Source organism: Ranitomeya variabilis, chromosome 1 (assembly GCF_051348905.1).
Source record: "Ranitomeya variabilis isolate aRanVar5 chromosome 1, aRanVar5.hap1, whole genome shotgun sequence".
NCBI classification, from domain to species: Eukaryota; Metazoa; Chordata; class Amphibia; order Anura; family Dendrobatidae; genus Ranitomeya; species Ranitomeya variabilis.
This window is the reverse complement of record NC_135232.1, coordinates 515,060,058-515,085,380: the sequence shown is the minus strand read 5'-3', so window position 1 is coordinate 515,085,380 and position 25,323 is coordinate 515,060,058. Positions and strand designations below refer to the sequence as shown.

The window sequence follows — 25,323 nt, the reverse complement described above, 5'->3', positions numbered from 1 at the left end:
AACAGGTCATGTTTTCAGGATTTCCTTAGTATTTCACAGGTGATGGAATTATTGCCTGTAAAGGTGATGCAATTATCACCTGGGCAATACTAAGGAAATACTGAAAACATGACCTGTTGGTGGCTCTTGAGGACAGGCGTTGGGGAACACTGTGTTAAGTTATGATTCCTATGACTTATGTTATAAGACCTGCAGTTGTCTAAATGTTGTGCTATATGTTTTTCCCATAATTATATAGGTATCTGGAATTGTATGATAACAAATTTGCACACTAAAGTTTGCTTCCATTACTTTTTTCATTTTTTTCTGCTTTATTGCCGTTTATGAGCACATTAGCACCTTGTTTTACAGGAGGTAGATTGCTGAACCACTTTTTAATCTTTATTGATTAAAAGTTAAATTTTAGCATTCATGCTATGTAAGTTAACTATTGGAGGTACAAGTCCTAGCTGGATAAGGCCTCTTTTACATTAGCGTCGTGCACTGCACGTTGCTATGCGTCGTTTTGCAGAAAAAACGCATCCTGCAAAAGTGCTTGCAGGATGCGTTTTTTCTACATAGACTTTTATTAGCGACGTAGTGCGATGCATTGCCACACGTCGCAACCGTCGTGCGATGGTTGCGTCGTGTTGCGTCGGACCGTCGCCACCAAAAAACGTTGCTTGAAACGTTTTTTGGTGTGTCGTCTGCAGCATTTACGACCGCGCATGCGCGGCCGGAACTCTGCCCCCGCCTCCCCGCACCTCACAATGAGGCAGCGGATGCGTTGGAAATCTGCATCCGCTGCCCCCGTTGTGTGGCGCTTTCACAGCTAGCGTCGGTGCGCCGCAACGTCGCATAGTGACGTGCAGTGCACGACGCTAGTGTGAAAGTAGCCTTAAGGGTTTGCTAACTATTATTGGAAGTTTGTTAGAAAAATATTTAGAATTGAGAGTCCTCAGTGGTTGATACCTTTTAATGGCTAACTGAAAAGATGGTAACAAACTGCAAGACTACTCAGGTCCCTTCATCAGGCATGGACTAATAGCAATTCTGAAGAATCACATATTTGTGCATAACACAGCACAGAAATATGAATTTCTAAATATTTTTCTATCAAAACACCTCCACTCCAAACCATGCAGTATAAGCTAGATCTGATGATGTGTTTCAATCAGGACCCAGATTATATAGGGGATAGGAGTGGCTAACTGAGCACAGCTGAGAGCTCAGACTCCCAGAGCTCCCGATATAGCAGATTAACACCTGTTCTGACAAAAGAAATTAACACCATTTAAAAAGAAGTTGAAGCGCTTCTTTTCAGCTCAGAAGTGGGAGCAATCAGACACTGCGGTCTTCTGGCTCCTTACTGTTGCGGTAACCCCATGACACCCGGATTGGGAAAGTTAGCTTCAGAAGGTCCAGGTGGTACTGTATACACTAAGGAAGGCAGGGTTTACCATAAACCCAAAGAAGTGCGCCATGGGCAAAGAATAGGCAGGGGCAAAGTAAAGCCGCAAAACAACAGGGTGGAGGTAATCCAAAATTGGCCGCAAACGGTCTGCAAAAAGCAGGTTAGGGAGTTCCCACAAACCGCAGTACTAGTACAGCGGCACGATCGCGCAGTCTCACAGTCAGCACCACGGTGATCGCGTGCGGGTGTCAGCTGTATGTGACAGCTGACACCCCGCAGCAATGCCCACGATTGGCGCTAGCGTTGATCGTGGGCATTTAACCCCTCTGATGCCGCTGTCAGTAGTAAAAGCAACATAGAGAGGCATCACGCAGGGATGGGGGCTCCCTGCGCTCTCCCACCGGAACAACGCGATCGCATCACATTGTTCCGGTGTTCTGGAAGGAGTCCCCGGAACCAAAATGGCCGCAGGGCTCCTTCCGGGTCCTTCACTGAGGTGGCTTGCTGGCACCTGCTCAGAGCAGGTGTCGGAGAGCCTCCTGCACTGCCTGTCAGATCGCTGATCTGACACAGTGCTATGCAAAATGTCAGATCAGCGATCTGATGAAATATAGTGATGTCCCACCCTAGGACAATGTTATAAAGTAAAAAAAAAAAAAATGTATGAGAAAAAAAAAATCCCCATATAAAGAAAAAAATAATAAATATCTTCCAATAAATCCATTTATTTATGTAAATAAAAAAAAATAAAAGTACACATATTTGGTATCGCTGCGTCCGTAACGACCCGCTCTATAAAACTATCCCACTAGTTAACCTCTTCAATGAACACTGCAAAAAAATAAATAAAAAACGATGCAAAAAACAATGCTTTATCATCATACTTCAGAACAAAAAGTGCAATAAAATGTGATCAAAAAGACGAATATAAATAACCATGGTACCGCTGAAAACATCATCTTGTCCCGCAAAAAAAAAGCCACGATACAGCATCATCAGCAGAAAAATAAAAAAGTTATAGCTCTCAGAACTTAAAAAAATGATATGAATGAGGTATCGCTGTAATCGTACTAACCCGAAGAATAAAACTGCTTTATCAATTTTACCACACACAGAACGGTATAAGGGGCTCTGCAAACGCAACGTGACGCCCGCAGACCATTCCATCAAAGTCTGCATTTCAAAACAGCGCTCCTTCCCTTCCGAGCTCTGCCATGTGCCCAAATGGTGGTTTCACCCCACATATGGGGTATCAGCGTACTCAAAATAATTTGGACAACAACTTTTGTGGTCCAATTTCTCCTGTTACCCTTGGGAAAATGAGAAATTGCAGGCTAAAAGATCATTTTGTGGAAAAAAAAATGATTTTTTAATTTTCACGGCTCTACATTCTAAACTTTAGTGAAACAATTTGAGGTTCAAAGTGCTCACCACACATCTAGATAAGTTCCTTAGGGGGTCTTTTTTCCAAAATGGGGTCACTTGTGGGGGGTTTCCACTGTTTAGGCATATCAGGCACTCTCCAAACGCGACATGGGTTCTAATCTCAATTCCAGCCAATTTGCATTGAAAAGTCCTTCCCTTCCGAGCTCTGCCATGCGCCCAAACAGTGGTTTACCCCTATATATGGGGTATCAGCGTACTAAGGACAAATTGCACAACAACTTTTGGGGTCCAATTTGTCCTGTTACCCTTGGGAAAATAAAAAATTTGGGGCAAAAAGATCATTTTTGTGAAAAAAATATATATTTTTTTTATGGCTCTACATTATAAACTTCTGTGAAGCACTTGGGGTTCAAAGTGCTCACCACACATCTAGATTAGTTCATTAGGGGGTCTACTTTCCAAAATAGTGTCACTTGTGGGGGGTTTCCACTGTTTAGGCACATCAGAGTGTTAGGGGTCGAGTTCCTGCCTCTGCACAGGGGGAATGTCGGGCCATCTCCGCTGCGGTCTGGCATTCTTCTTCTGCTGCAGTGGAGCCTGCTCAGTGGAGACGTCGGTCCCAGAGTCTTGCCCAGTCTCACTCTGTGCATAGGGTTACTGCTGCTTTTCCAGCTTCTGCCATGGAAGCAGTGCTGGGCAGCAGCGAGCAGATGCTTTTGGGACTAAGTCCTGCTTTTCCACTTCTGAGCATGCCCAGGGCAAGATCTCCCGTTGGAGATCGAGGGTCACATGCTCAGATACTGCAGCAGATCCCATTGGTCCTACAGGAAGGTCCTGAAGGTGCTCAACTTCTCTGGCAGCCTCCCATTGGTCCTTCTGGGAAGGTCCTGTACATGCTGCAGCTATAAAAGGTTTGCATGACCGCACGGCCATGCGCTAGTGTACATTTGTATACGTGTGTGTTGATGAGTGCAAGTCGTTCTTTAAAATCCCCTCCCTATTGTATGACTGTTCGCATTTGGTGTATGGCTGCTATCTAGCGCCTGACTGAACTCACACCGTTAACTGTTATGGTTCTCAATGGCAAGAGAACATAGCCCAGCAAACATAAGAACTAGCTCTTGGAAGGATGGAAACTAAACTGACCATGAACTAAACCTGCCGCACAACTAACAGTAGCCGGGTAGCGTAGCCTGCGTTTTATCCCTAGACGCCCAGCGCCGGCCGGAGGACTAACTAATCCTGGCAGAGGAAAATATAGTCCTGGCTCACCTCTAGAGAAATTTCCCCGAAAGGCAGACAGAGGCCCCCACAAATATTGGCGGTGATTTTAGATGAAATGACAAACGTAGTATGAAAATAGGTTTAGCAAAATTGAGGTCCGCTTACTAGATAGCAGGAAGACAGAAAGGGCACTTTCATGGTCAGCTGAAAACACTATCAAAACGCCATCCTGAAATTACTTTAAGACTCTAGTATTAACTCATAACATCAGAGTGGCAATTTCAGATCACAAGAGCTTTCCAGACACAGAAACGAAACTACAGCTGTGAACTGGAACAAAATGCAAAAACAAACAAGGACTAAAGTCCAACTTAGCTGGGAGTTGTCTAGCAGCAGGAACATGCACAGAAAGGCTTCTGATTACAATGTTGACCGGCATGGAAGTGACAGAGGAGCAAGGCTAAATAGCGACTCCCACATCCTGATGGAAACAGGTGAACAGAGAGGATGATGCACACCAGTTCAATTCCACCAGTGGCCACCAGGGGAGCCCAAAATCCAATTTCACAACAGTTAACACACGAAACAGTGCCAGTACGGCGCCACGCACCATTAGAGCATTTCTTTAGCCCAGGTCTGGGTGGTTAGTGGCGTCCGCCAGTACGGCACAGCTCGCACTCTTGTGCTCAAAACTATTATTTCAGTTTATCTCTTACACCCAGTAGTGGTGTCGAGCGCAAGTAGTCTAGACAGACTCAAATCCCGAGTCTTGGGACTGAGTTCGGTGACTCCTTGCTTGCACTCTTTTGTGTGGTACCGCGGCCCTGTGACTTAACAGGGTTCGCTTCCACCGCCATATAGCACTGTCATTTGCTAGCAGCAGGTTCTCACCTGCATGGTGGACCCCGGACTGCGAACGCACCTAAAAGCATCTTACTTTTTACTCGGTGCATTCCGCCAGTCCTAACATCAGAGGCCTCCAAACGCAACATGGTGTCCGATCTCAATTCCAGCAAATTTTGCATTGAAAAGTCAAATGGTGCTCCCTCCGAGCTCTGCCATGTGCCCAAACAGTGGTTTACCCCCACATATGGGGTATCGGCGTACCCAGGACAAATTGTACAACGACTTTTGTGGTCCAATTTCTCCTGTTACCCTTGGTAAAATAAAACAAATTGGATCTGAATTAAAAATTTTGTGAAAAAAAAAGTTAAATGTCCAATTTTTTTTTAAACATTCCAAAAATTCCTGTGAAGCATCTGAAGGGTTAATAAACTTTTTGAATGTGGTTTTGAGTACCTTGAGTGGTGCAATTTTTAGAATGGTGACATTTTTTCCCATTTTCTGTCATATAGACCCCTCAAAGTGGCTTCAAGTGTGAGGTGGTCCCTAAAAAAATGGTTTTGCAAATTTTGTTGTAAAAATGAGAAATCGCTGGTCAACTTTTAACCCTTATAACTTCCTAACAAAAAAAATATGTTTCCAAAATTGTGCTAATGTAAAGCAGAAATGTGGGTAATGTTATTTATTAACTATTTTGTATGATATGACTCTCTAATTTAAGGGCATAAAAACGAAAAGTTTAAAAATTGCAAAATTTTCGCCAAATTTCCATTTTTTTCACAAATAAACGCAAGTCAAATCGAAGAAATTTTACCACTATCATATAGTACAATATGTCATGAGAAAACATTCTCAGAATCACCAGGATCCGTTGAAGCGTTTCAGAGTTATGACCTCATAAAGTGACAGTGGTCAGAATTGAAAAAAATGGCCTGGTCAGGAAGTTGAAAACAGGCTTCGGGGTGAAGTGGTAAAGGGAACAAAGACGTCGACGGCCAAATGGTCCTCTGAAGCGGAGATGGCATTCCAGGAGTTGAAGCTCGCCCTATGCAAATAGCCTGTCTTGGTGATATCTAACTTAATTAAGGAGTTTGTGGTCCAGAAGGACGTCTCCGAGGTCGTGTTGGGAGCTGTGTTGTCCCAGGAAATAGATAGGGACAAACATCCAGTCCTATACCTGAGTAGGAAACTCTCCTCCTGTGAAAATTAACTATGCCATTGTAGAGAAAGCATGCTTGGCCATCAAATGGGCAATTGACTACCTGTTAAGGCCCCGTCTCACTAAGCGATTTACCAACGATCACGACCAGCGATATGACCTGGCCGTGATCGTTGGTAAGTCGCTGTGTGGTCGCTGGGGAGCTGTCACACAGACAGCTCTCTCCAGCGACCAACGATCAGGGGAACGACTTCGGCATCGTTGAAACTGTCTTCAACGATGCCGAAGTCCCCCTGCAGCACCCGGGTAACCAGGGTAAACATCGGGTTACTAAGCGCAGGGCCGCGCTTAGTAACCCGATGTTTACCCTGGTTACCAAAAAAAAACAAACAGTACATACTCGCCTTTCGGTGTCCAGGTCCCTTGCCGTCTGCTTCCTGCTCTCACTGAGTGCCGCCGTACAGTGAGAGCAGAGCGCAGCGGTGACGTCACTGCTGTGCTCTCACTTCTCACTGTACGGCCGGCAGTCAGTGAGAGCAGGAAGCAGACGGCAAGGGACCTGACGGACATCAGAAGGCGAGTATGTATTGTTTGGTTTTTTTTACATTTACGCTGGTAACCAGGGTAAACATCGGGTTACTAAGCGCGGCCCTGCGCTTAGTAACCCGATGTTTACCCTGGTTACCAGTGAAGACATCGCTGGATCGGTGTCACACACACCGATTCAGCGATGTCAGCGGGGCCTCAACGACCAAAAAAAGGTCCAGGCCATTCCGACACGACCAGCGATCTCGCAGCAGGGGCCTGATCGCTGGTACGTGTCACACATAGCGAGATCGCTATGGAGGTCGCTGTTGCGTCACAAAACTTGTGACTCAGCAGCGATCTCGCTAGCGATCTCGCTATGTGAGACGGGGCCTTTAGGCAGGAAGTTCAGGCTACTATCAGATCTTGTACCCCTGAGCTGGATTAGGGAAAGGAAGGGGAAGAATGCCCAGGTGACTAGGTGGTTTCTAGGATTTTAGATTTCATGTGGAGAACAGGGCCGGGAAACTACATGGTAACGTAGACGCCCTGTCCAGATTGCTTAGTGAGTACAGGTGCCAAAACTTCCGGCATTGGGCAGGGTGGGGGGGGTATATCCTGAGTGGGGGGATCCCCGCAGTTGCAGAGACTATATACCATATTGTCTTGTTTTCCTGTTTTGCCTGAAAGGCGGCATTTATTTTCACTTCGCACTGGGTTATGCCCCATGTATAATAAACCAGTGGAAGATTTAAAGGGAATCTGTCACCCGAATTTGGCGGGCTATGTAAATGCCCTGTGTCCGGTCTGATGGGCGGTGTTTCCTCTTCTTTCATTCACCCCCTCGCTGGCTGCAATATTTTCTTAAATTTGAGTAGGTTTCCTCTGTAGTTCACACGTGTGCAATGCAATCTTGCCTTGCGCACGCGCAGTATGCTTTGCCCAACTGCGGGCAAAGACGAAAAGCATTAGTGCGCATGCGCCGGTGCACTATGTCCCAGAAGTAATTTGCTGTGTTCCGGGACATAGTGCGGCGGCGCATGCGCACCAATGCTTTTCAGCTTTGCCCGCAGTTGGGCAAAGCATACTGCGCGTGCGCAAGGCAAGATTGCATTGCGCATGCGTGAACTACGGAGGAAACCTACTGACATTCAAGAAAATATTGCGGCCAGCGGGAAAGGAAGGGGTGAATAAAAGAAGAGGAAACCCCGCCCATCGGACCGGACACAGGGCACTTACATAGCTCGCAAAATTCAGGTGACAGAGTCCCTTTAAAGAGACAGTGTGCCTGTGTCTACCTCCGTGTGCAGCCGAGTGAGCCGATCTACCACAATATATACATACACACACACACATATTTATAATTTTCTCCAATTGAATATCCACCTCTATTAGTATTGGCCAAGGTCACTCATCCTAAAGTTAAATTGTGTAACTCAAAAGCTTCCATTTTTCACATCTCAAAGGCCAAATTCTTTGTAAATGTGATTTCTGAATTCTCTTCTGTACAAATCCATTTTGCGATGAGCATTCAGACAATGAATCTGTATTAGTAAAACTGGAGCTCCAACCACAACATTTATGGTTTAAGAAATCAAACCATACAGAAAATTGGACCTACTGTAGTGGAAAATAAGTAAAAGGCTGTTTAAAGGGTTACTGTCAAGTTGTGTCTTCTGTAGCACACAGCTTTCCAGTCTCCACTTCCTTGTTGCTTGAGGAGTAGGCAATCCCCGTTGAGTGAAAGTTTTAGTTTCATTAGCTTTGTCCTACTGCGGAGCTCTGTTACAGTGACACATTAATGTTCTGTCAGTGCTTCAAGGGGTTTTCCCACGAACAAAGTTAATTTTTAAGTTGATTTTAATCAATGCATCTTGAATTAATAATAATTTCCACAATTGAATGTTTTTAAAAAAATGTTCCTGTGCTGAGATAATCTTATAAATGTGGCTCTGCTGTGTACTGTGTAATGGCCGTGTCTGACTGTACAGGGACCTGGTTTGATCATACCACAGCTGTTGGGAAGGGGAGGAAGCAAAAGAAAGTATACAGACAGCACAGAATGCAATCTCAGCTTATTCTTTTTGTGAGGTAAAACATTTCCCTGCCTGTTTTTTAAAAAAAGGTTTTACCTCAAAGAAAGAATTATTTGTCATCACATACTGTAAAATCTGTACACTTTTTTTTACTTTCTCCACTGCCCATGAGCTATGATATGATCAGACCATGTTCTGTGCATGGTCAGAAACAACCATTACACAGCACATAGCAGGGGCAACATTTATAAGATTATCTCAACACTGGAACATTTGTTTTAAAAACACATCCAATTGTGAAGATGGTTATTATTCCAAGATCTATTGATTAAAATAAACTTTGTTCATGGGACAACCCCTTTAAGTCTGCACTGATATCACTATATTTGTATATAGAAATAACAGGGCAACTGAACAAGGAAAGGGCTCAAGTGATCAATGAATATGAGAAATGCTTTGGAAACTGACAATGGTGGGAGGTGATTTTGCAGGACCGATAACAGCAGCTTGGTAAATAAATCAATGGGCTGGAAAGAGGCAACTGGTATCTCAGGAGTTAACTAATCAGCCTGGAATGTAGATACTGCACATACCCAGCCAGGCTCTGGTGGCCAATCTCACTGGCAGCAAACTATACATTATGTGCAATAAAAACTCTCCTAACAGGAGAATGTCAGAAGATAGAAAAAGCAAGCCAACTGCAATCTTGCTTATTTTCATGCTGTCTAACTAACTGTACCAATTTTATAACATTAGAATATCCCTTCAAGGATCAATTGTCTGTTCAAATATGAGAATTTTTTGCATTTACATGATCAAACTACTTTTATTTACTAAATAAATACTTCACACTCTAAGCATCTTATCCTATAACTAGTGACCACCTAAGCACCAATATCCCCACTGCTAAAAGTCCTGGTGATCTGTTACATATGGACATCTGTTCTTTAGGTGGCAAGCTCAAAAATACTGCAATTGCACAGGTTATCTGTTACATATACTACAAATTCAATTTTAATTTGTTAAAAAAAAAGAAACAGAAAAAAGTTCCTTTATAAACTCACAAACAATACCAAAAGGGTTTGTATCTAAACATGGTAAGGTATTATATAGATAAAATAGATATGTTTCTTCTGTGCATCTATGCCTTTTTAAAAGAAAAAAAAAAAAAAAAAAATACTACTTACCGCTTCTGTACCTTCCAACATGGCTAAGATAAAGAAAACATATCTTTGCCCAAACTCAAGAGCTTTGTTTTCAAATCCATCATGAATTTTCTGGTCACCAAGTGTAAACTCATGAGGCAGTGACGGGAAATGTGCAGCAATGTATGGCTTGAGGACCTCCACATGCCTTAGATGACGCAAACTTCGACGGTGCAACTTCGTAATACTGTGAACTAACTGTAACACAAATGAACAGTTACAGAGATAGCATAATCTTATTATGAGAATAACGCAAGCCATCTTAAAGTGAACCTGTCAGCAGTCTTCATCTAATATATAAAGCTGAATGTGTGTGTGTGTGTATGTATGTATGTATGTATGTATGTCCGGGATTGGCATCTGAACCGTAGCAGCTACAGCCACAAAATTTTGCACAGTCACACGTCTGGACCCCGAGAGCGTCATAGGCTATGTTGTGAGGTGAAATTTTAACCCCGCGCTTTCCAATTCACCAAACAATTTTGCCCCTATCTACATAATGGGGAAAAAGTGAAAGGAAAAGTGTTGGAGGCGTCGCAGCTACAGGCACAAAATTTTGCACAGTCACACGTCTGGACCCTGAGAGCGTCAAAGCTATATTGTGAGGTGAAATTTTAACCCCGCGCTTTCCAAGTCACCAAACAATTTTGCCCCTATCTACATAATGGGGAAAAAATGAAAGGAAAAGTGTTGGAGGCAAATTAACAGCTGCCAGATGTGAACAAGGGGGACTTAAAGAATGACAGCGATGGCACCAAAGAGTATATACTGTACAGTTGCTAAGGTGGGGCCCCAACATGGGATAATCACACCACTACGGGGATATGAACACACACACAAAATGCGCCACACACTACCACGTGCTCGAACACATATACCACCCTCAGTGCACATTTCACCACACATACACCAACCTCGCCACATAAAAGTAGAAACACAAAAGTCGCCGCTCAAAACTCGCCACGCGCAAAACTCTCCACATGCAAAACTCGCCACACGTGCAAAACTCGCCACACGCAAAACTTGCACACGCAGAAAAATTGCCACACGCAGAAAAATTGCCACATGCACAAAAGTTGCAACCCATGCAAAAGTTGCCTCACACAAAACTTGCACATACTCAAAAGGCACCACACATAAAACTCGCCACGCGCAAAACTCGCCATGCGCAAAACTTGCTGCACACAACTTGCTACACTAACCTGTCACATGCAACTCGACACACAAAAAGTTGCTACACGCATGTCGCCACACAAAACTCATCTCACAAAAGTCCCTACATGCATGTCGCCACACGCAACTCAACACACACAACTTGACACACGAAACTCGCCCTAAAACACACACAAGTCTGGTATCCTTCAAAAATAAAAATCTGATTAATAAGCAGACAAACTACAAGAGCAACAAATGTACCATATAGGAATCCGGCAGCTGTCAGTCACATGACCAGTCTATTATGTGTATGTGTGAGCTAATATATACTGCCAGGGGGTGGGCTTACTGTTGGCTGGGGATTTATCAGGCTGCCATTTTAGCTTACAAATACTGAGGTAAAAATACTGACCAAATAACGTGTGAACGAGGGCTAATACAGGAGGAGATGGCATACAGCTATATACTATATACAGGAGATGACACACAGGTATATACTATTTACAGGGGAGATGACACACAGGTATATACTATATACAGGAGGAGATGACACACAGATATATACTATATACAGGAGAGATGACACACAGGTATATACTATATAGAGGAGGAGATGACATACAGGTACATACTACATACAGGAGGAGATGACATACAGGTATATACTATATACAGGAGGAGATGACACACAGGTATATACTATATACAGGAGCAGATTACCTACAGGTATATAGTATATACAGGAGGAGATGACACAGGTATATGCTATGTATAGGAGGAGATGACATACAGGTATATACTATATACAGGAGATGACACACAGATATATACTATATATAGGTGAGATGACACACAGGTATATACTATATACAGGAGATTACATACAGGTATATCTAATATATAAAGCTGAATGTGTGTATGTATGTATGTGTGTATGTCCGGGATTGGCATCTGTACCGTCGCAGCTACAGCCACAAAATTTTGCACAGTCACACGTCTGGACCCCGAGAGCGTCATAGGCTATGTTGTGAGGTGAAATTTTAACCCCGCGCGTTCCAATTCACCAAACAATTTTGCTCCTATCTACATAATGGGGAAAAAGTGAAGGGAAAAGTGTTGGAGGAAAATTGACAGCTGCCAGATGTGAACAATGAGGACTTAAAGAATGAGAGCGATGGCGACAAAGAGTATATACCGTACAGTTGCTAAGGTGGGGCCCCGACATGGGATACTCACCACACACGGGGATATGAACACAAACACAAAATGCGCCACACACTACCACGTGCTTGAACACATATACCACCCTCAGCACACATTTCACCACACACACACACCAACCTCGCCACATAAAAGTCGAAACACAAAAGTCACCACTCAAAACTCGCTACATGCAAAACTCGCCATATGCAAAACTAGGCTCACGCAAAACTCGCCACACGTGCAAAACTCACCTCATGGAAAACTCACCTCATGCAAAACTTGCACACACAGAAAAATTGCCACATGTACAAAAGTTGCACCACATGCAAAAGTTGCCTCACACAAAACTTGCACATACTCAAAATGCACCACACATAAAACTCGCCACGCGCAAAACTCGCCATGCACAAATCTTGCTGCACACAACTTGCTACACTAACCTGTCACATGCAACTCAACACACAAAATGTTGCTACACGCATGTCGCCACACAAAACTCATCTCACAAAAGTCGCTACATGCATGTCGCCACACGCAACTCAACACACACAACTTGACACATAAAACTCGCCCTAAAACACACACAAGTCTGGTATTGTCCTTCAAAAATAAAAATCTGATTAATAAGCAAACTACAAGAGCAACAAATGTACCATATAGGAAATACGGCAGCTGTCAGTCACATGACCTGTCTATTATGTGTATGTGTGAGCTAATATATACTGCCAGGGGGGAGGGCTTCCTGTTGGCTGGGGATTTATCAGGCTGCCAATAGCAACCAATCACAGCTCAGCTTCTATTTTGCTACAGTTAATTAACCTGAGCTCTGATTGGTTAATATAGGCAACAAAGACATTCTCAGTATAACAAAGCTAATATATGTTGTGAAATGCTTCTATTTGCTTAGTTTTTGCCTTTTAATAATTACATTTCTATCTATTTGTTTTGTGGTTTTTGTGTGCAGAATAAATTTTTGTTAACACATTCTATTTTGCTAACAGCAGTCATTAACCCGGGCGAAGCCGGGTAGTACAGCTAGTTATGAATATATAAGCAGAGCACCACATGAAGACCCAACAAACAGGACGACCAAGAGCAGATCATTAACTGAAAACTGAAAATAAAGATTAAACAACCACAAGATGGACTTCATCAACCCAGGTATCATTGTAATCAGTATAAGGGTGCTGACCTGGCAATGTCTGTAGGTTACTGTGCACAACCCTGCTGACAGGTTCCCTTTAACAGTGGAAGATTTCTATTGATCTGACTCTTACTTAGCGAGGGATGTGTGCCCCTTGCCACCCATAGGATTTAGTTTTATATAAATTCAAATCATTAATATGCTAATTTTCATATATGAGAATTGGCATTAGGACATTTCACTGCATAATTGCAACAGTCCACTTTATACCAGGACTATCCAGATTTATTGGATAAGCTGAGTGCATCTGAAAATGTTTCACTAGGTACCCACATTCATCAAAAAACATGTGGATTTCTCTTCTGTGATTAACCTAATATTTAATTTGCTCATAGAGGTGTTTCACCTTTCTTACTCCATAGATGACAGCAACCTCATATACTTTGCAACCTCTACATAAGCTGCATACAAAACAGAACAACAGCTGGCTGTTGTGCATCTGGTAGAAATAACTCACCTCTTCTAAATCCATTTCTTCTGGACTTCCCCATGGATTAAGAAACTGTCCACGTGATTTCTTCAGAGGCACTACCACAATATAGTAACTCCTACAAAATGAAAGAGACTATATTATGCCTCTGGAAGCTAAAACACCTTAAACTAGCAGTTTTTGAAAATATAAAAACACATGAATTTTGCAGTTGAGATAACTTCTAATATTTGTATGCATTATTTCCAAGCACACAAAAATCCAGTGGTGTGAAAAAGTGATTGCCCCTTCCTGATTTCCTATTCTTTTGCATGTTTGTTGCGCCTAAATGTTTCAGATAACAACACAAATTCAAATATTAGACAAAGATAACACAAGTAAACACAAAATGCAGTTTTTACATGAAGGTCTTTATTATTTAGAGAATAAAAAATCCAAACCTACAGGCTCCTGTGTGAAAAAGTGATTGCTCCCCCCTGTAAACCATAAAGTAACTGTGGTTTATCACATCAAGAAATCATTTGAATAGGACTTGCCTGCCTTACAAAGTGAAGTATACCAGAAGATCCTCAAAAGCTAGACATCATCATGCCACGATCCAAAAAAATTCAGGAACAAATGAGAAACAAAGTAATTGAGATCTATCAGTCTGGAAAATGTTATAAAGCCACGTCTAACGCTTTGGGGTTTCAGCAAACCACAGTGAGAGTCATTATCCACAAATGGCCAAAACATGGAACAGTGGTGAACCTTCCCAGGAGTGGCCGACCGACCAAAATTACATCAATGACTCATCTAAGAGTTCACAAATGACCCCACAACAACATTCAAAGAACTGCAGGCTATACTTGCCTCAGTTAAGGTCAGTGTTCATGACTAGAGGTGAGCGAATTTCATCGAGTCAGGGCTTATTCGGCAAGCTATAGCGCTTATCAAATAAGCTGCAGAGGGAACCTGGCTTCTTGATCAGCTGTTCGGCTCGGCAGCTGCATGTGTTGCGGCTGTGTGTCAGTCAGGACACATGCATGGAGAGTCCAACAAACAGGTTCCCTCTGCAGCTTATTTGGTAAGTGCTATAGCTTGCCGAATAAGCCCTGACTCGATCAAATTAGCTCAAATCTATTCATGACTGGGCAAGAGACTGAGAAAAAATGGCATGCATGGCAGAGTTCCAAGATGAAAACCTCTGCTGATCAAAAAGAACATAAAGCCTTGTCTTTGCCAGAAAACATCTTGATGATCGCTAAGACTTTGCCGAGAATACTCTATGGACTGACGAGACAAAGTTGAATTTTTTGTAAGTTGTATGTTCCACTAAATCTGACGTAGAAAAAACAGCATTTTAGAAAAGGAACATCATATCATCAGTAAAAAATGGTGGTGGTAGTGTGATGGCCTGGGGCTGTTTTACTGCTTCAGGACCTGGAAGACTTGTTGTGGGAAATGGAAATATGAACTCTGCTATCTTTCAAAAAATCCTGAAGAAGAATGTCCAGTTCCTTCATTTAAAAACTGCATTTGTGTTTATTTGTGTTATCTTTGTCTAATATTTAAATTTATTTTGTGATCTGAAACATGTGTGACTAACATGCAAAAGAATAAGGGTATGTTTTCACGGTCAGGAAACGCTGTGGGTTTGACACTGCATACATCCGCAGCATCAAACCCGCAGTGCCCAGATGTTACAGCAGTGTGGAGGGGATTTCATGAAATCTCATCTCCACTATGTGTTCGGAGACGCAGCCGGCACACCTGCATATCCGGACATGCGGCGTATGTTTATGGACCGCAGCATGTCTATTTACGATGCAGAGACGCCCCGTCCCCGCAGTGTAAATTTCCCATTGACTATCATTAGATGCAGTAAAACCGCATGTAATTATTAGGCACATGCGTGATAACTGCCAAAACGCAGCTTACTACATATGCAAACTAATTTAAATAATCTGTTACGTTGTGACCGCCGGAAGTCCACGTCCACTGCAGTTCTCGTCATGACAGAGCTCACCGCAAGAACTACCATACACGTGACCGCCGGGGTTACCTCCGGTCGCTAGGCTGGTTCTCATGGTCAGTTGATCAGCTGATTGTGAGAACTGCAGTGCAGGTGACCACCGGAGATAATCATCTACAAGCTCTGCTATGTCTGGATGTCAGGCTTTCCGATGTAGCAGAGCTGGACTCGTCGTGAGACACTCGTTATTAAGGACTACGTTGGAACACGGAGTATTTGTTTTGGTTTATTTTTTTATTTTTTTTACAGGAGATCGAGGGATTCGGGGAATTAGCAGAACAATAAAGATGGGAAAACTGTGTTTTATTTCATTAAATTACTTTATTCTGGCTGTGTCTTTATTTAACCCTTTACCAACTATAGGATTAGTAATTGATAGGTGTCTTATTGACACCTCTCCATTATTAAGCGGGGCTTGATGACATCTTACAATACAAAGGTGACATTAACCCCCAAACTATTACCCCACTTGCCACCACTACAGGGCAAGTGAGAAGAGTGATGCTAAGTGCCGATATTGGCGCATCTTACAGATGCGCCATTTCGGGGGTGGCTGTAAGCTGATGTTTGTAGCCGGGGGGGCAATATCCATGGTCCCTTCCTAGGCTATTAATATCAGCTTGCAGCTGTTTGCCTAGCCTTTGCTGGTTATTAATTATAGGGGGACTTCATGTCATTTTTTGGGGGTCCCCTATTTTAATAGCCAGTAAAGGCTAAGTATACAGCTGGGAGCTGATATTAATAGCCTGATAAGCTCCATGGGTATTACCCCCTTCCCAGGCTATAAACATCGGCCCCCAGTCGCTGGCTTTCCCTCTGATGGTTTGGAAAATTGCACGGGGGCCCATGCCATTTTAAAAAAAAAATTATTTAGCAAAAAAAAAAAAAAGAAAGGACATTACATATTCCTGTGTGGCCGCTGTCACACTTGTGAGTGTGATGTGAGAAATTTGCACAAGTCTCTCACATCAACACCCTGCACTTGGGACCAAAGTGTGCGGCTGCATGTATTTCTATGCAGCCGCACACGCCGGTCCGAGTGCCAGCGGCATCGCCAGGTGTTGATGCAAGTTTCTCACATCACACTCGCAAGTGTGACACCGGCGTACTTCCAGATGTGACACAAGATTCAACATATGTAAATTAGTACACATGCATAGTAAGCTGCGTTCCCGCAATTATTACGCATGTGCTAATAATTAAATGTGGTTTTACTGCATGTAATGATAGTCTATGGGAAATTTACGCTGCGGGGACTGAGCGTCTCCGTATCGTAAATAGACATGCTGCTGTCTGGAAAGACGCGCCGCATGTATGTTGACGCGCCGCATGTATGTTTATGTAGGTCTTCTGCCTGCATCTTTGAATACATAGTGGAGATGGGATTTCTTGAAATCCCATCCATTATGCTGTAACATCTGGCCGCTGCGGGTTGAACGCTGCAGATGTACGCAGCGTCCAACCTGCAGTGTTTACTGTGTGCACGTACCATATCTGCAAACAGGAAATCACTTTATTTTTTCCTTCCCAGAAGCCAACTTTCAATAAGCTTCATTTTAAGTGAGAAAAAAAAACATGTAATGAAAAAACGCATCAAAAACTCATGTGGAAAAACGCATCAAAAATGCATGTATAAAACGCATAAAAAACGCAGGTGACCTGCCAGTGACATCAGATGCAGATTTCACCTCCATCAAATCCCGAGCAAATACTGAGCCAATCCTGACCGTGGAAACATACCCTAAGGCTACTTTCACACTAGCGTTAACTGCATTCCGTCACAATGCGTCGTTTTGCCGAGAAAACGCATCCTGCAAAAGTGTTTGCAGGATGCGTTTTTTCACCATTGATTAACATTAAGCGACGCATTGTGACGGATTGCCACACGTCGCACCCGTCGTGCGACGGATGCGTCGTGCAGTGGCGGACCGTCGGGAGCAAAAAACGCTACATGTAACGTTTTTTGCTCACGACGGTCCGCTTTTTCCGACCGCGCATGCGCGGCCGGAACTCCGCCCCCACCTCCCCGCACTTCCCCGCACCTCACAATGGGGCAGCGGATGCGCTGGAAAAATGCATCCGCTGCCCCCGTTGTGCGGCGGAGACAGCGCTAGCGTCGGGAACGTCGGCCCGACGCACAGCGACGGGCCGAGCCCGACGCTAGTGTGAAAGTAGCCTAAGAAATCAGGAAGGGGGCACACACTTTTTCACACCACTGTATTTATTCATTCATTGTCATTTAGAAATTCAGAAACAAGGAAACCATGTTGAAAAACGTAAGTGTACCTTTGTGTCATAGAGAAAAATTTAAATCCATAAGACATCTCTGGAGAGGGGACATATCACACTCACACTGAACATATGGGATTAACCCCTTCACTCCCCAAGGCTGTTTTCACCTTCATGACCAGGCTAAATGTTACAATTCTGACTAGTGTCACTTTATGTGGTAATAACTCTGGAACACTTCAACAGATCCCACTGATTGTGGAACTGTTTTTTCGTGACATATTGTACATCATGTTAGTGGTAAAATTTAATCGATACGAGTTGCGTTTATTTACGAAAAAAGCAGAAATTTTGAGTAAACTTTTAACATTTTGGAATTTTCAAACTTTTCATTTTTATGCCTTTAAGTCAGAGAGTTATGTCATACAATATAGTTAATAAATAAAATTTCTACATGTCTACTTTACATCAGCAAATTTTTGAAACAGTTTTTTTTCTTAGGAAGTTATAAGGGTTAAAATTTGTCCATCGATTTCTAATTTTTCAACAATATTTACCAAACAATTTTTTTTAGGGACCACATTACATTTGAAGTGACTTTGAGGGGCCTATATGACAGAAAATATTCAGAAATGACTCAATTTTAAAAACTGCACCCCTCAATGTGCTCAAAACCATATTCAAGAAGTTTATTAACCCTTCAGGTGCTTCACATGAATTTTTGGAATGTGAAAGAAAAAAACGAACATTAAGCTTTTTTTCACAAAAAAATGCATTTAGACTCATTTTTTTTTATTTTCACAAGGGTAACAGGAAAAAATGGATCCAAAATTCTGTTGTGCAATTTCTCTAGATCACATACACCATATGTGGGGCAAACCCATTGTTTGGGTACATGGCAGGGCTCGGAAGGAAACCAGCGCCATTTGAATTTTACAAAATTTGCTGGAATAATTTTGGATGCCATGTTGCGTTTGGAGAGCCCTTTATGTGCCTAAACACTGGAACCCCTCCACAAGTGACACCATTTTGGAAACGAGACCCCTCATGGAACTTATCTAGAAGTGTGGCAAGAACCCCCAGGTGCTTTACAGAAGTTTATAACATTGATACTTGAAGATAAAATCAAATTTTTCACTCAAAAATTTATTTTAGACCCAAATTTAGCATTTTCACAAGGGTAACAGGAGATACTGCACAGTACAATTTGTTGCGCAATTTATCCTGCGTACGCCGATACCCCATAAGTGGGAGAAAACTACTATTTAGGTGCATGGCAGGGCTTGGAATGGAAGGAGCACAACTGGAGTATTTGAATGCAAAACTGGCTAGAAACATTAGTAGATGCCATGTCACGTTTGGAAAGTCCTTGATGTGCCTAAACAGTGGAAATCCCCCACAAGTAACACCATCTTGGAAACTAGACCCCTCAAGGAACTTATCTGTGGAGGAAAACTACTACTTAGGTGCACAGAAGGGCTTGAAAGGGAAGAAGTGCCATTGGACTTTTTGAATGCAAAATTTGCTGTAATAATTAGCGTGCTCAATGTCGCATTTGGAGTGCTTAAACAGTGGAAACACCCCTCAAGTGACACCATTTTGGAATCTAGACCCCTCATTGAACTTATCTAGATGTGGGGTAAGCACCTCTAACCCCCAGGTGTTTCTCAGAAGTTGACAACATTGAGCTGTGAAAATAAAAAAATCCCGTTTTTCCCCCCAAAATTTTTTTTATAGTCCCAATTTTTTTATTTTCACAAGGTAACAGGAGAAAATGGACCCCAATCAGATACGGACTGAGGCTGAAATTCAGTCCTGGCATTTGAAATCACACAGGCCCCTGTTGACCCCGTCCCCTTGAACCACATGGGATATATTACTAATATTACCCTGAATGGAGGAAAGGAAGATTTACTATATGACCAATATTTCTAATGATACCCGTGGCCTGCTGGGATGAGTGACAGAGTCAGCGACTTTGTGCTCCATTACAACTTTTAACAGTATGGGTATCTTGAGGACACCGATTCTGTTAACAACGTAGTAGACAAGGCAGCCCAACACCGGACAGGCCCTTCTGGCATTTGCCAGAATTGCCAGATGGCCAGTCCGGCCCTGACCCCAAATTTTGTTGTGCAGTTTCTCTTCTCCTGAGTATGCAGATATCCCATATGCGGTGAAAAACTACTGTTTGGGTGCACGGCATGATTTAGAAAGCAAGGAGTGATGTTTTGGAAAGCAGATTTTGTGTCATGTCGCATTGGGAAAGCCCCTGTTGTGCCTAAACAGTGAAACCCCCCACAAGTGACATCAATTTGGAAAATAGACCCCTCAAGTAATGTAATGTAAAGTAATGTTTATAATTTATAGCAGTAAAAATTTTTAAAAAATAAAATTTTTCCCACAAAAATGTTATTTTAGCCCCAAACTTATTTTCACAAAATAACAGGAGAAAATGTGCAATTTCTCCGGAGTATGCATATATCCCATACAGTACAGACCAAAAGTTTGGACACACCTTCTCATTTAAAGATTTTTCTGTATTTTCATGACTATGAAAATTGTACATTCACACTGAAGGCATCAAAACTGAATTAACACAAGTGGAATTATATACTTAACAAAAAAGTGTGAAACAACTGAAATTATGTCTTATATTCTAGGTTCTTCAAAGTAGCCACCTTTTGCTTTGATGACTGCTTTGCACACTCTTGGCATTCTCTTGATGAGCTTCAGGACGTAGTCACCGGGAATGGTTTTCACTTCACAGGTGTGCCCTGTCAGGATTTAATAAGTGCTAAGCATCTCTGGGAACTCCTTCAAGATTGTTGGAAGACCATTTCCGGTGACTACCTCTTGAAGCTCATCAAGAGAATGCCAAGAGTGTGCAAAGCAGTCATCAAAGCAAAAGGTGGCTACTTTGAAGAACCTAGAATATAAGACAAAATTTCAGTTGTTTCACACTTTTTTGTTAAGTATGTAATTCCACATGTGTTAATTCATAGTTTTGATGCCTTCAGTGTGAATGTACAATTTTCATAGTCATGAAAATACAGAAAAATCTTTAAATGAGAAGGTGTGTCCAGACTTTTGGTCTGTACTGTATGTGGGGTAAACTACTGTTTAAGCACACAGCAGGACTCAGAATAGAAGGAGTGAGGTCTTGGAATGCTAACTCTGATGGAATGGTCTGCTTGTGTCATGTTGCATTTGGAGAGCCCCTGATGTGTCTAAATAGTGGAAAACCCCCACAAGTGATGCCGTTTTGAAAACTAGACCCCTCAAGAAATCTATCTACATGTGTCGTGAGCACCTTGAGCCCTCACGTCCTTGACAGAATTTTACAACGTTGATCTGTGGTATTGAAGAAAAAATATTTTTCACCCAAAAATGTTGTTTTAACCCCATTTGTTTTTATTATCACAAGGTAACAGGAGAAAATGGACCAGAAAATGTAATGTGCAATTTCTCTTGAGTACACTATCCCATATGCGATCGAAGACTACTTTTGAGGCACAGTGCACAGAAAAGAAAAAGGTCCCATTTTTGAGTTCAGATTTTGCGGGACTGGTTTGAGGGTGCCATGTCCCCGAACAGCAGAGACCCTATTTTACAAAATGCACCTCTCAATGAATTCATCTAGGGGTGCAGTGATCAAATTGACACCACAGGTTGGTCACAGAATTTTATACCATTGGGTAACGAGGAAAAAAATAAATACATTTTTACCAACAAAATTTAGTTTTAGCCCCAGATTTTACATTTTCACACTGGGAAATAGGTAAAAATGGCACCAAAATTTGACCCATAGTTTGCATACTCCATATAAAGACACCCACTTCAAGTGGGCCCCATTTTCGAAATTATACCCTTTTGAGGATTTATCTACAGGTGTAGTGACAATTTTGACTGCATGGATGTTTTCCAGAAACAAGCAGCGGTGGATATTGCTGAGTAAAAATTGCAAACTACCATTGTAGTGATCAATACTTTGTAGTGACCACTACATTGTGCCCAGCTCATGCCTTTGTCCTACTAGTGACATGGAAGCCTCCTATATTTCCATTGACAGATGATGGACCTTAGTGGGGGATTACAGAACATTTTCCATATAATTTGGGATCACATTTAACAGGGGCTTTACACCAAGCAATTACTTTGGTGCTACCATCTAAACCTCCGAGTGACGTGATTCAGGTGAAACCCCGAGGGACCCATTCACTATAATGAGGCAGCAGAGTTACTCTGAGCCAGGGCCGGACTGGGACTAAAATTCAGCCCTGGCATTTGAAGTTACACAGGCCCACTTGTCACATGGTGACTGTATAATATCTTTGTACACTTGTAGGCAGGGCCGGTTTTAGGCAAAGTGGGGCCCTAGGCAAAGTTTATAATGGGGCCCCAAATGCTAACATATTGCACATCACACAAAAGCATTTCGGTTGTATTTACGTGCGGTGTGTTCAGGCCGCTAAATTAGTTTGATCGACAATACTGAAGTTGTTCAACGCTTGTTTCCCAGCCTCTTTCCACCGTCTGAGAAAGAATGATGGGACAGAACCATCACTGACAGATCACCATACAGTATCATGCTATCAGCAGTATATCTACAGTTTACACCGGCGATGTGCTGCTGAGAACAATGATTTTTGTTCCGGCAAAAACAATCTGAATATGCAGCATTTTACTTGTTTAGTAAAATACACCCCATAGTCCTCCATATATTATAATGTGCACCACAGTCCTCCATATAGTATAATACACTCCCTATAGTCCTCCATATATGAAAATACACTGCTGAGTCCTCCACATAGTATAATACACTCCTCATGGTGCTCCATATAGTATAATGCACCGCCATAGTCATCCATGTAGTACAATTCACTTCCCATAGTATAATGCACCCCATAGTTCTTCATATAGTATAACGTATTTCCCATAGTCCTCGATACAGTATAATGCAGCCCACATACAGTATAATGCAGCCACCAGCCTAGAGTATAATGCAGCCACCCCAGAGTATAATGCAGCCACCCGAGAGTATAATGTAACCCCCCATAAAATATAATGCAGCCCCCCTCATAGTTTAATGCAGCCCCATCTAAGAGTATGATGCAATCATCCCTCATAAAATCTAATGCAGCCCCCCATAGAATATAATACAGCCCACCTCCCCATAATATATAATGTAGCCCCCCAGAGAATATAATGCAGCCCCCCATAGTATATAAGACAGCCTCCCACATAGAATATAATATACCCCCCATAGTATATAACACAGCCTCCCCCATAGCATATAATATACCCCCGCAATAGTATATAACACAGCCACATTGTATATAACACGGCCCCTCCATAGAATATAATATACCCCCATAGTATATATCAAAGCCCGTATAGTATATAGCACAACCCGCATAGTATATAGCACAGCCTGCATATTATAGCACAGCCCGCGTAGTAGTATACAGCACAGCCCACATAGTAGTATACAGCACAGCCCACGTAGTAGTATACAGCACAGTCCACACAGTAGTATACAGCACAGCCCACACAGTAGTATATACAGCACAGCCCACACAGTAGTATACAGCTCAGCCCACACAGTAGTATATACAGCACAACCCACACAGTAGTATATACAGCACAGCCCATACAGTAGTATATACAGCACAGCCCACACAGTAGTATACAGCACAGCCCACACAGTAGTATATTCAGCACAGCCCAAACAGTAGTATATACAGCACAGCCCACACAGTAGTATATACAGCACAGCCCACACAACTGTAACTAAGGCAATGACAGACTAGCACAGCCCACATCTCATCTCTCGTCCCCCCCAATAATGGCCCCACAGTCCAGTAAAAAAAAAACACTCTCCTCACCTCTCCTCTTGCTCGCGCTGCTCCCTGCTCCTGTCTCGGCGGCTGCAGTCAGCCCGGGACACAGCAGGTGCACGATGATATGACGTAATCGCGCACCCGCAGTGTCAGAGGCAGAGCGGGGAATGATGGGAGAGGGAGCGTCAGCAGACACTCTCTCCTCCATCATTGCATTCAACTGTACCGGCGTCATAGACACCGGTATAGTTGAATACGGCGGCGGCACTGGTGGGGGGAGAGTGCAGCGGCCCACTACTGGCACCGGCCCTTCTGGCATTTGCCAGAAGTGCCCGATGGCCAGTCCGGCCCTGCTCTGAACTGTGTCTGGCTTCTGTTCAGAGTTATTCTTCTTTTAAGAAATGCACAAATCTATGGCCGATGGCACTTTAATGTCTGCCTAAAAAGTCGGACACCGCCGGATCATAGGCCAGACGCCGTCCACAGTGCCTCCATCTGCCTCATTATAGGGAATCTTCCACCTGGGGTTTCGTCTGAATCACGTATTTCAGAGATTTACATGGAAACTCCGGTGTAAGCACTCAATGTCACACACTAAGGCTGTGTGCACACGTTGCATTTTTTTCACGTTTTTCGCTATAAAAACGCGATAAAAACGCATACATATGCATCCCATCACTAGAATGCATTCTGCAATTTTTGTGCACATGATGCGTTTTTTCCCACAAAAAAAATGCATCGCGGTAAAAAACGCAGCATGTTCATTAATTTTGCGGATTTTTCGGGGGTTTTTCGCTATTTAATGCATTGGGGAAAAAACGTGAAAAAAAGCACAAAAAACGGGCAAAAAAGCGTCAGAAACGAAAAAAAAAAAACGCATGCGGATTTCTTGCAGAAAATGTTCGGTTTTCTTCAGGAATTTTCTGCAAGAAATCCTGACATGCACATACCCTAAAAGACACTTTTTTTTGCAAAAACAAGTTTTTGCATTAATAATAATAATTTTATTTATATAGCGCCAACATATTCCGCAGCTTTTTACATTATAGAGGGGACTTGTACAGACAACAGCCATTACAGCATAACAATAAACACAGATCAAAACAGATAACAAGAGGAAGCTTACAAACTATGGGGCAAAAAGGGAGACACGAGAGGTGGATGGTAACAATTGCTTTCGTTGTTCGGACCAGAAATAGTGTAAGAATTGGGTGTTCATATAAAGCTGCATGAACCAGTTAACAGCCTAAATATGTAACAGTACAAACACAGAGGGCTATTAACCCCTTAATCCCATATGACGTACTATCCCGTCGAGGTGACCTGGGACCTAATTCCCAGTGACGGGATAGTACGTCATATGCAATCGGCCGCGCTCACGGGGGGAGCGCGGCCGAGTGTCAGCTGACTATCGCAGCTGACATCCGGCACTATGTGCCAGGAGCAGTCACGGACCGCTCCTCGCACATTAACC

At 42.8% G+C, this 25,323-nt stretch overlaps 1 protein-coding gene across 10 annotated transcripts in view; it reads right to left on the bottom strand.

The window, feature by feature from the left end:
* PTPRS (protein tyrosine phosphatase receptor type S) overlaps positions 1-25,323 on the bottom strand; it is a 721,726-nt gene that overhangs the window by 119,729 nt on the left and 576,674 nt on the right. For all 10 annotated transcript variants that reach the window (XM_077253515.1, XM_077253581.1, XM_077253506.1 and 7 more), the window contains 2 exons: positions 13,791-13,881; positions 9,754-9,969 (listed from right to left, as the gene is read on the bottom strand). In XM_077253515.1, the coding sequence (XP_077109630.1) occupies positions 9,754-9,969; positions 13,791-13,881 (307 nt within the window). The remainder of the gene's footprint in view (positions 1-9,753; positions 9,970-13,790; positions 13,882-25,323) is intronic.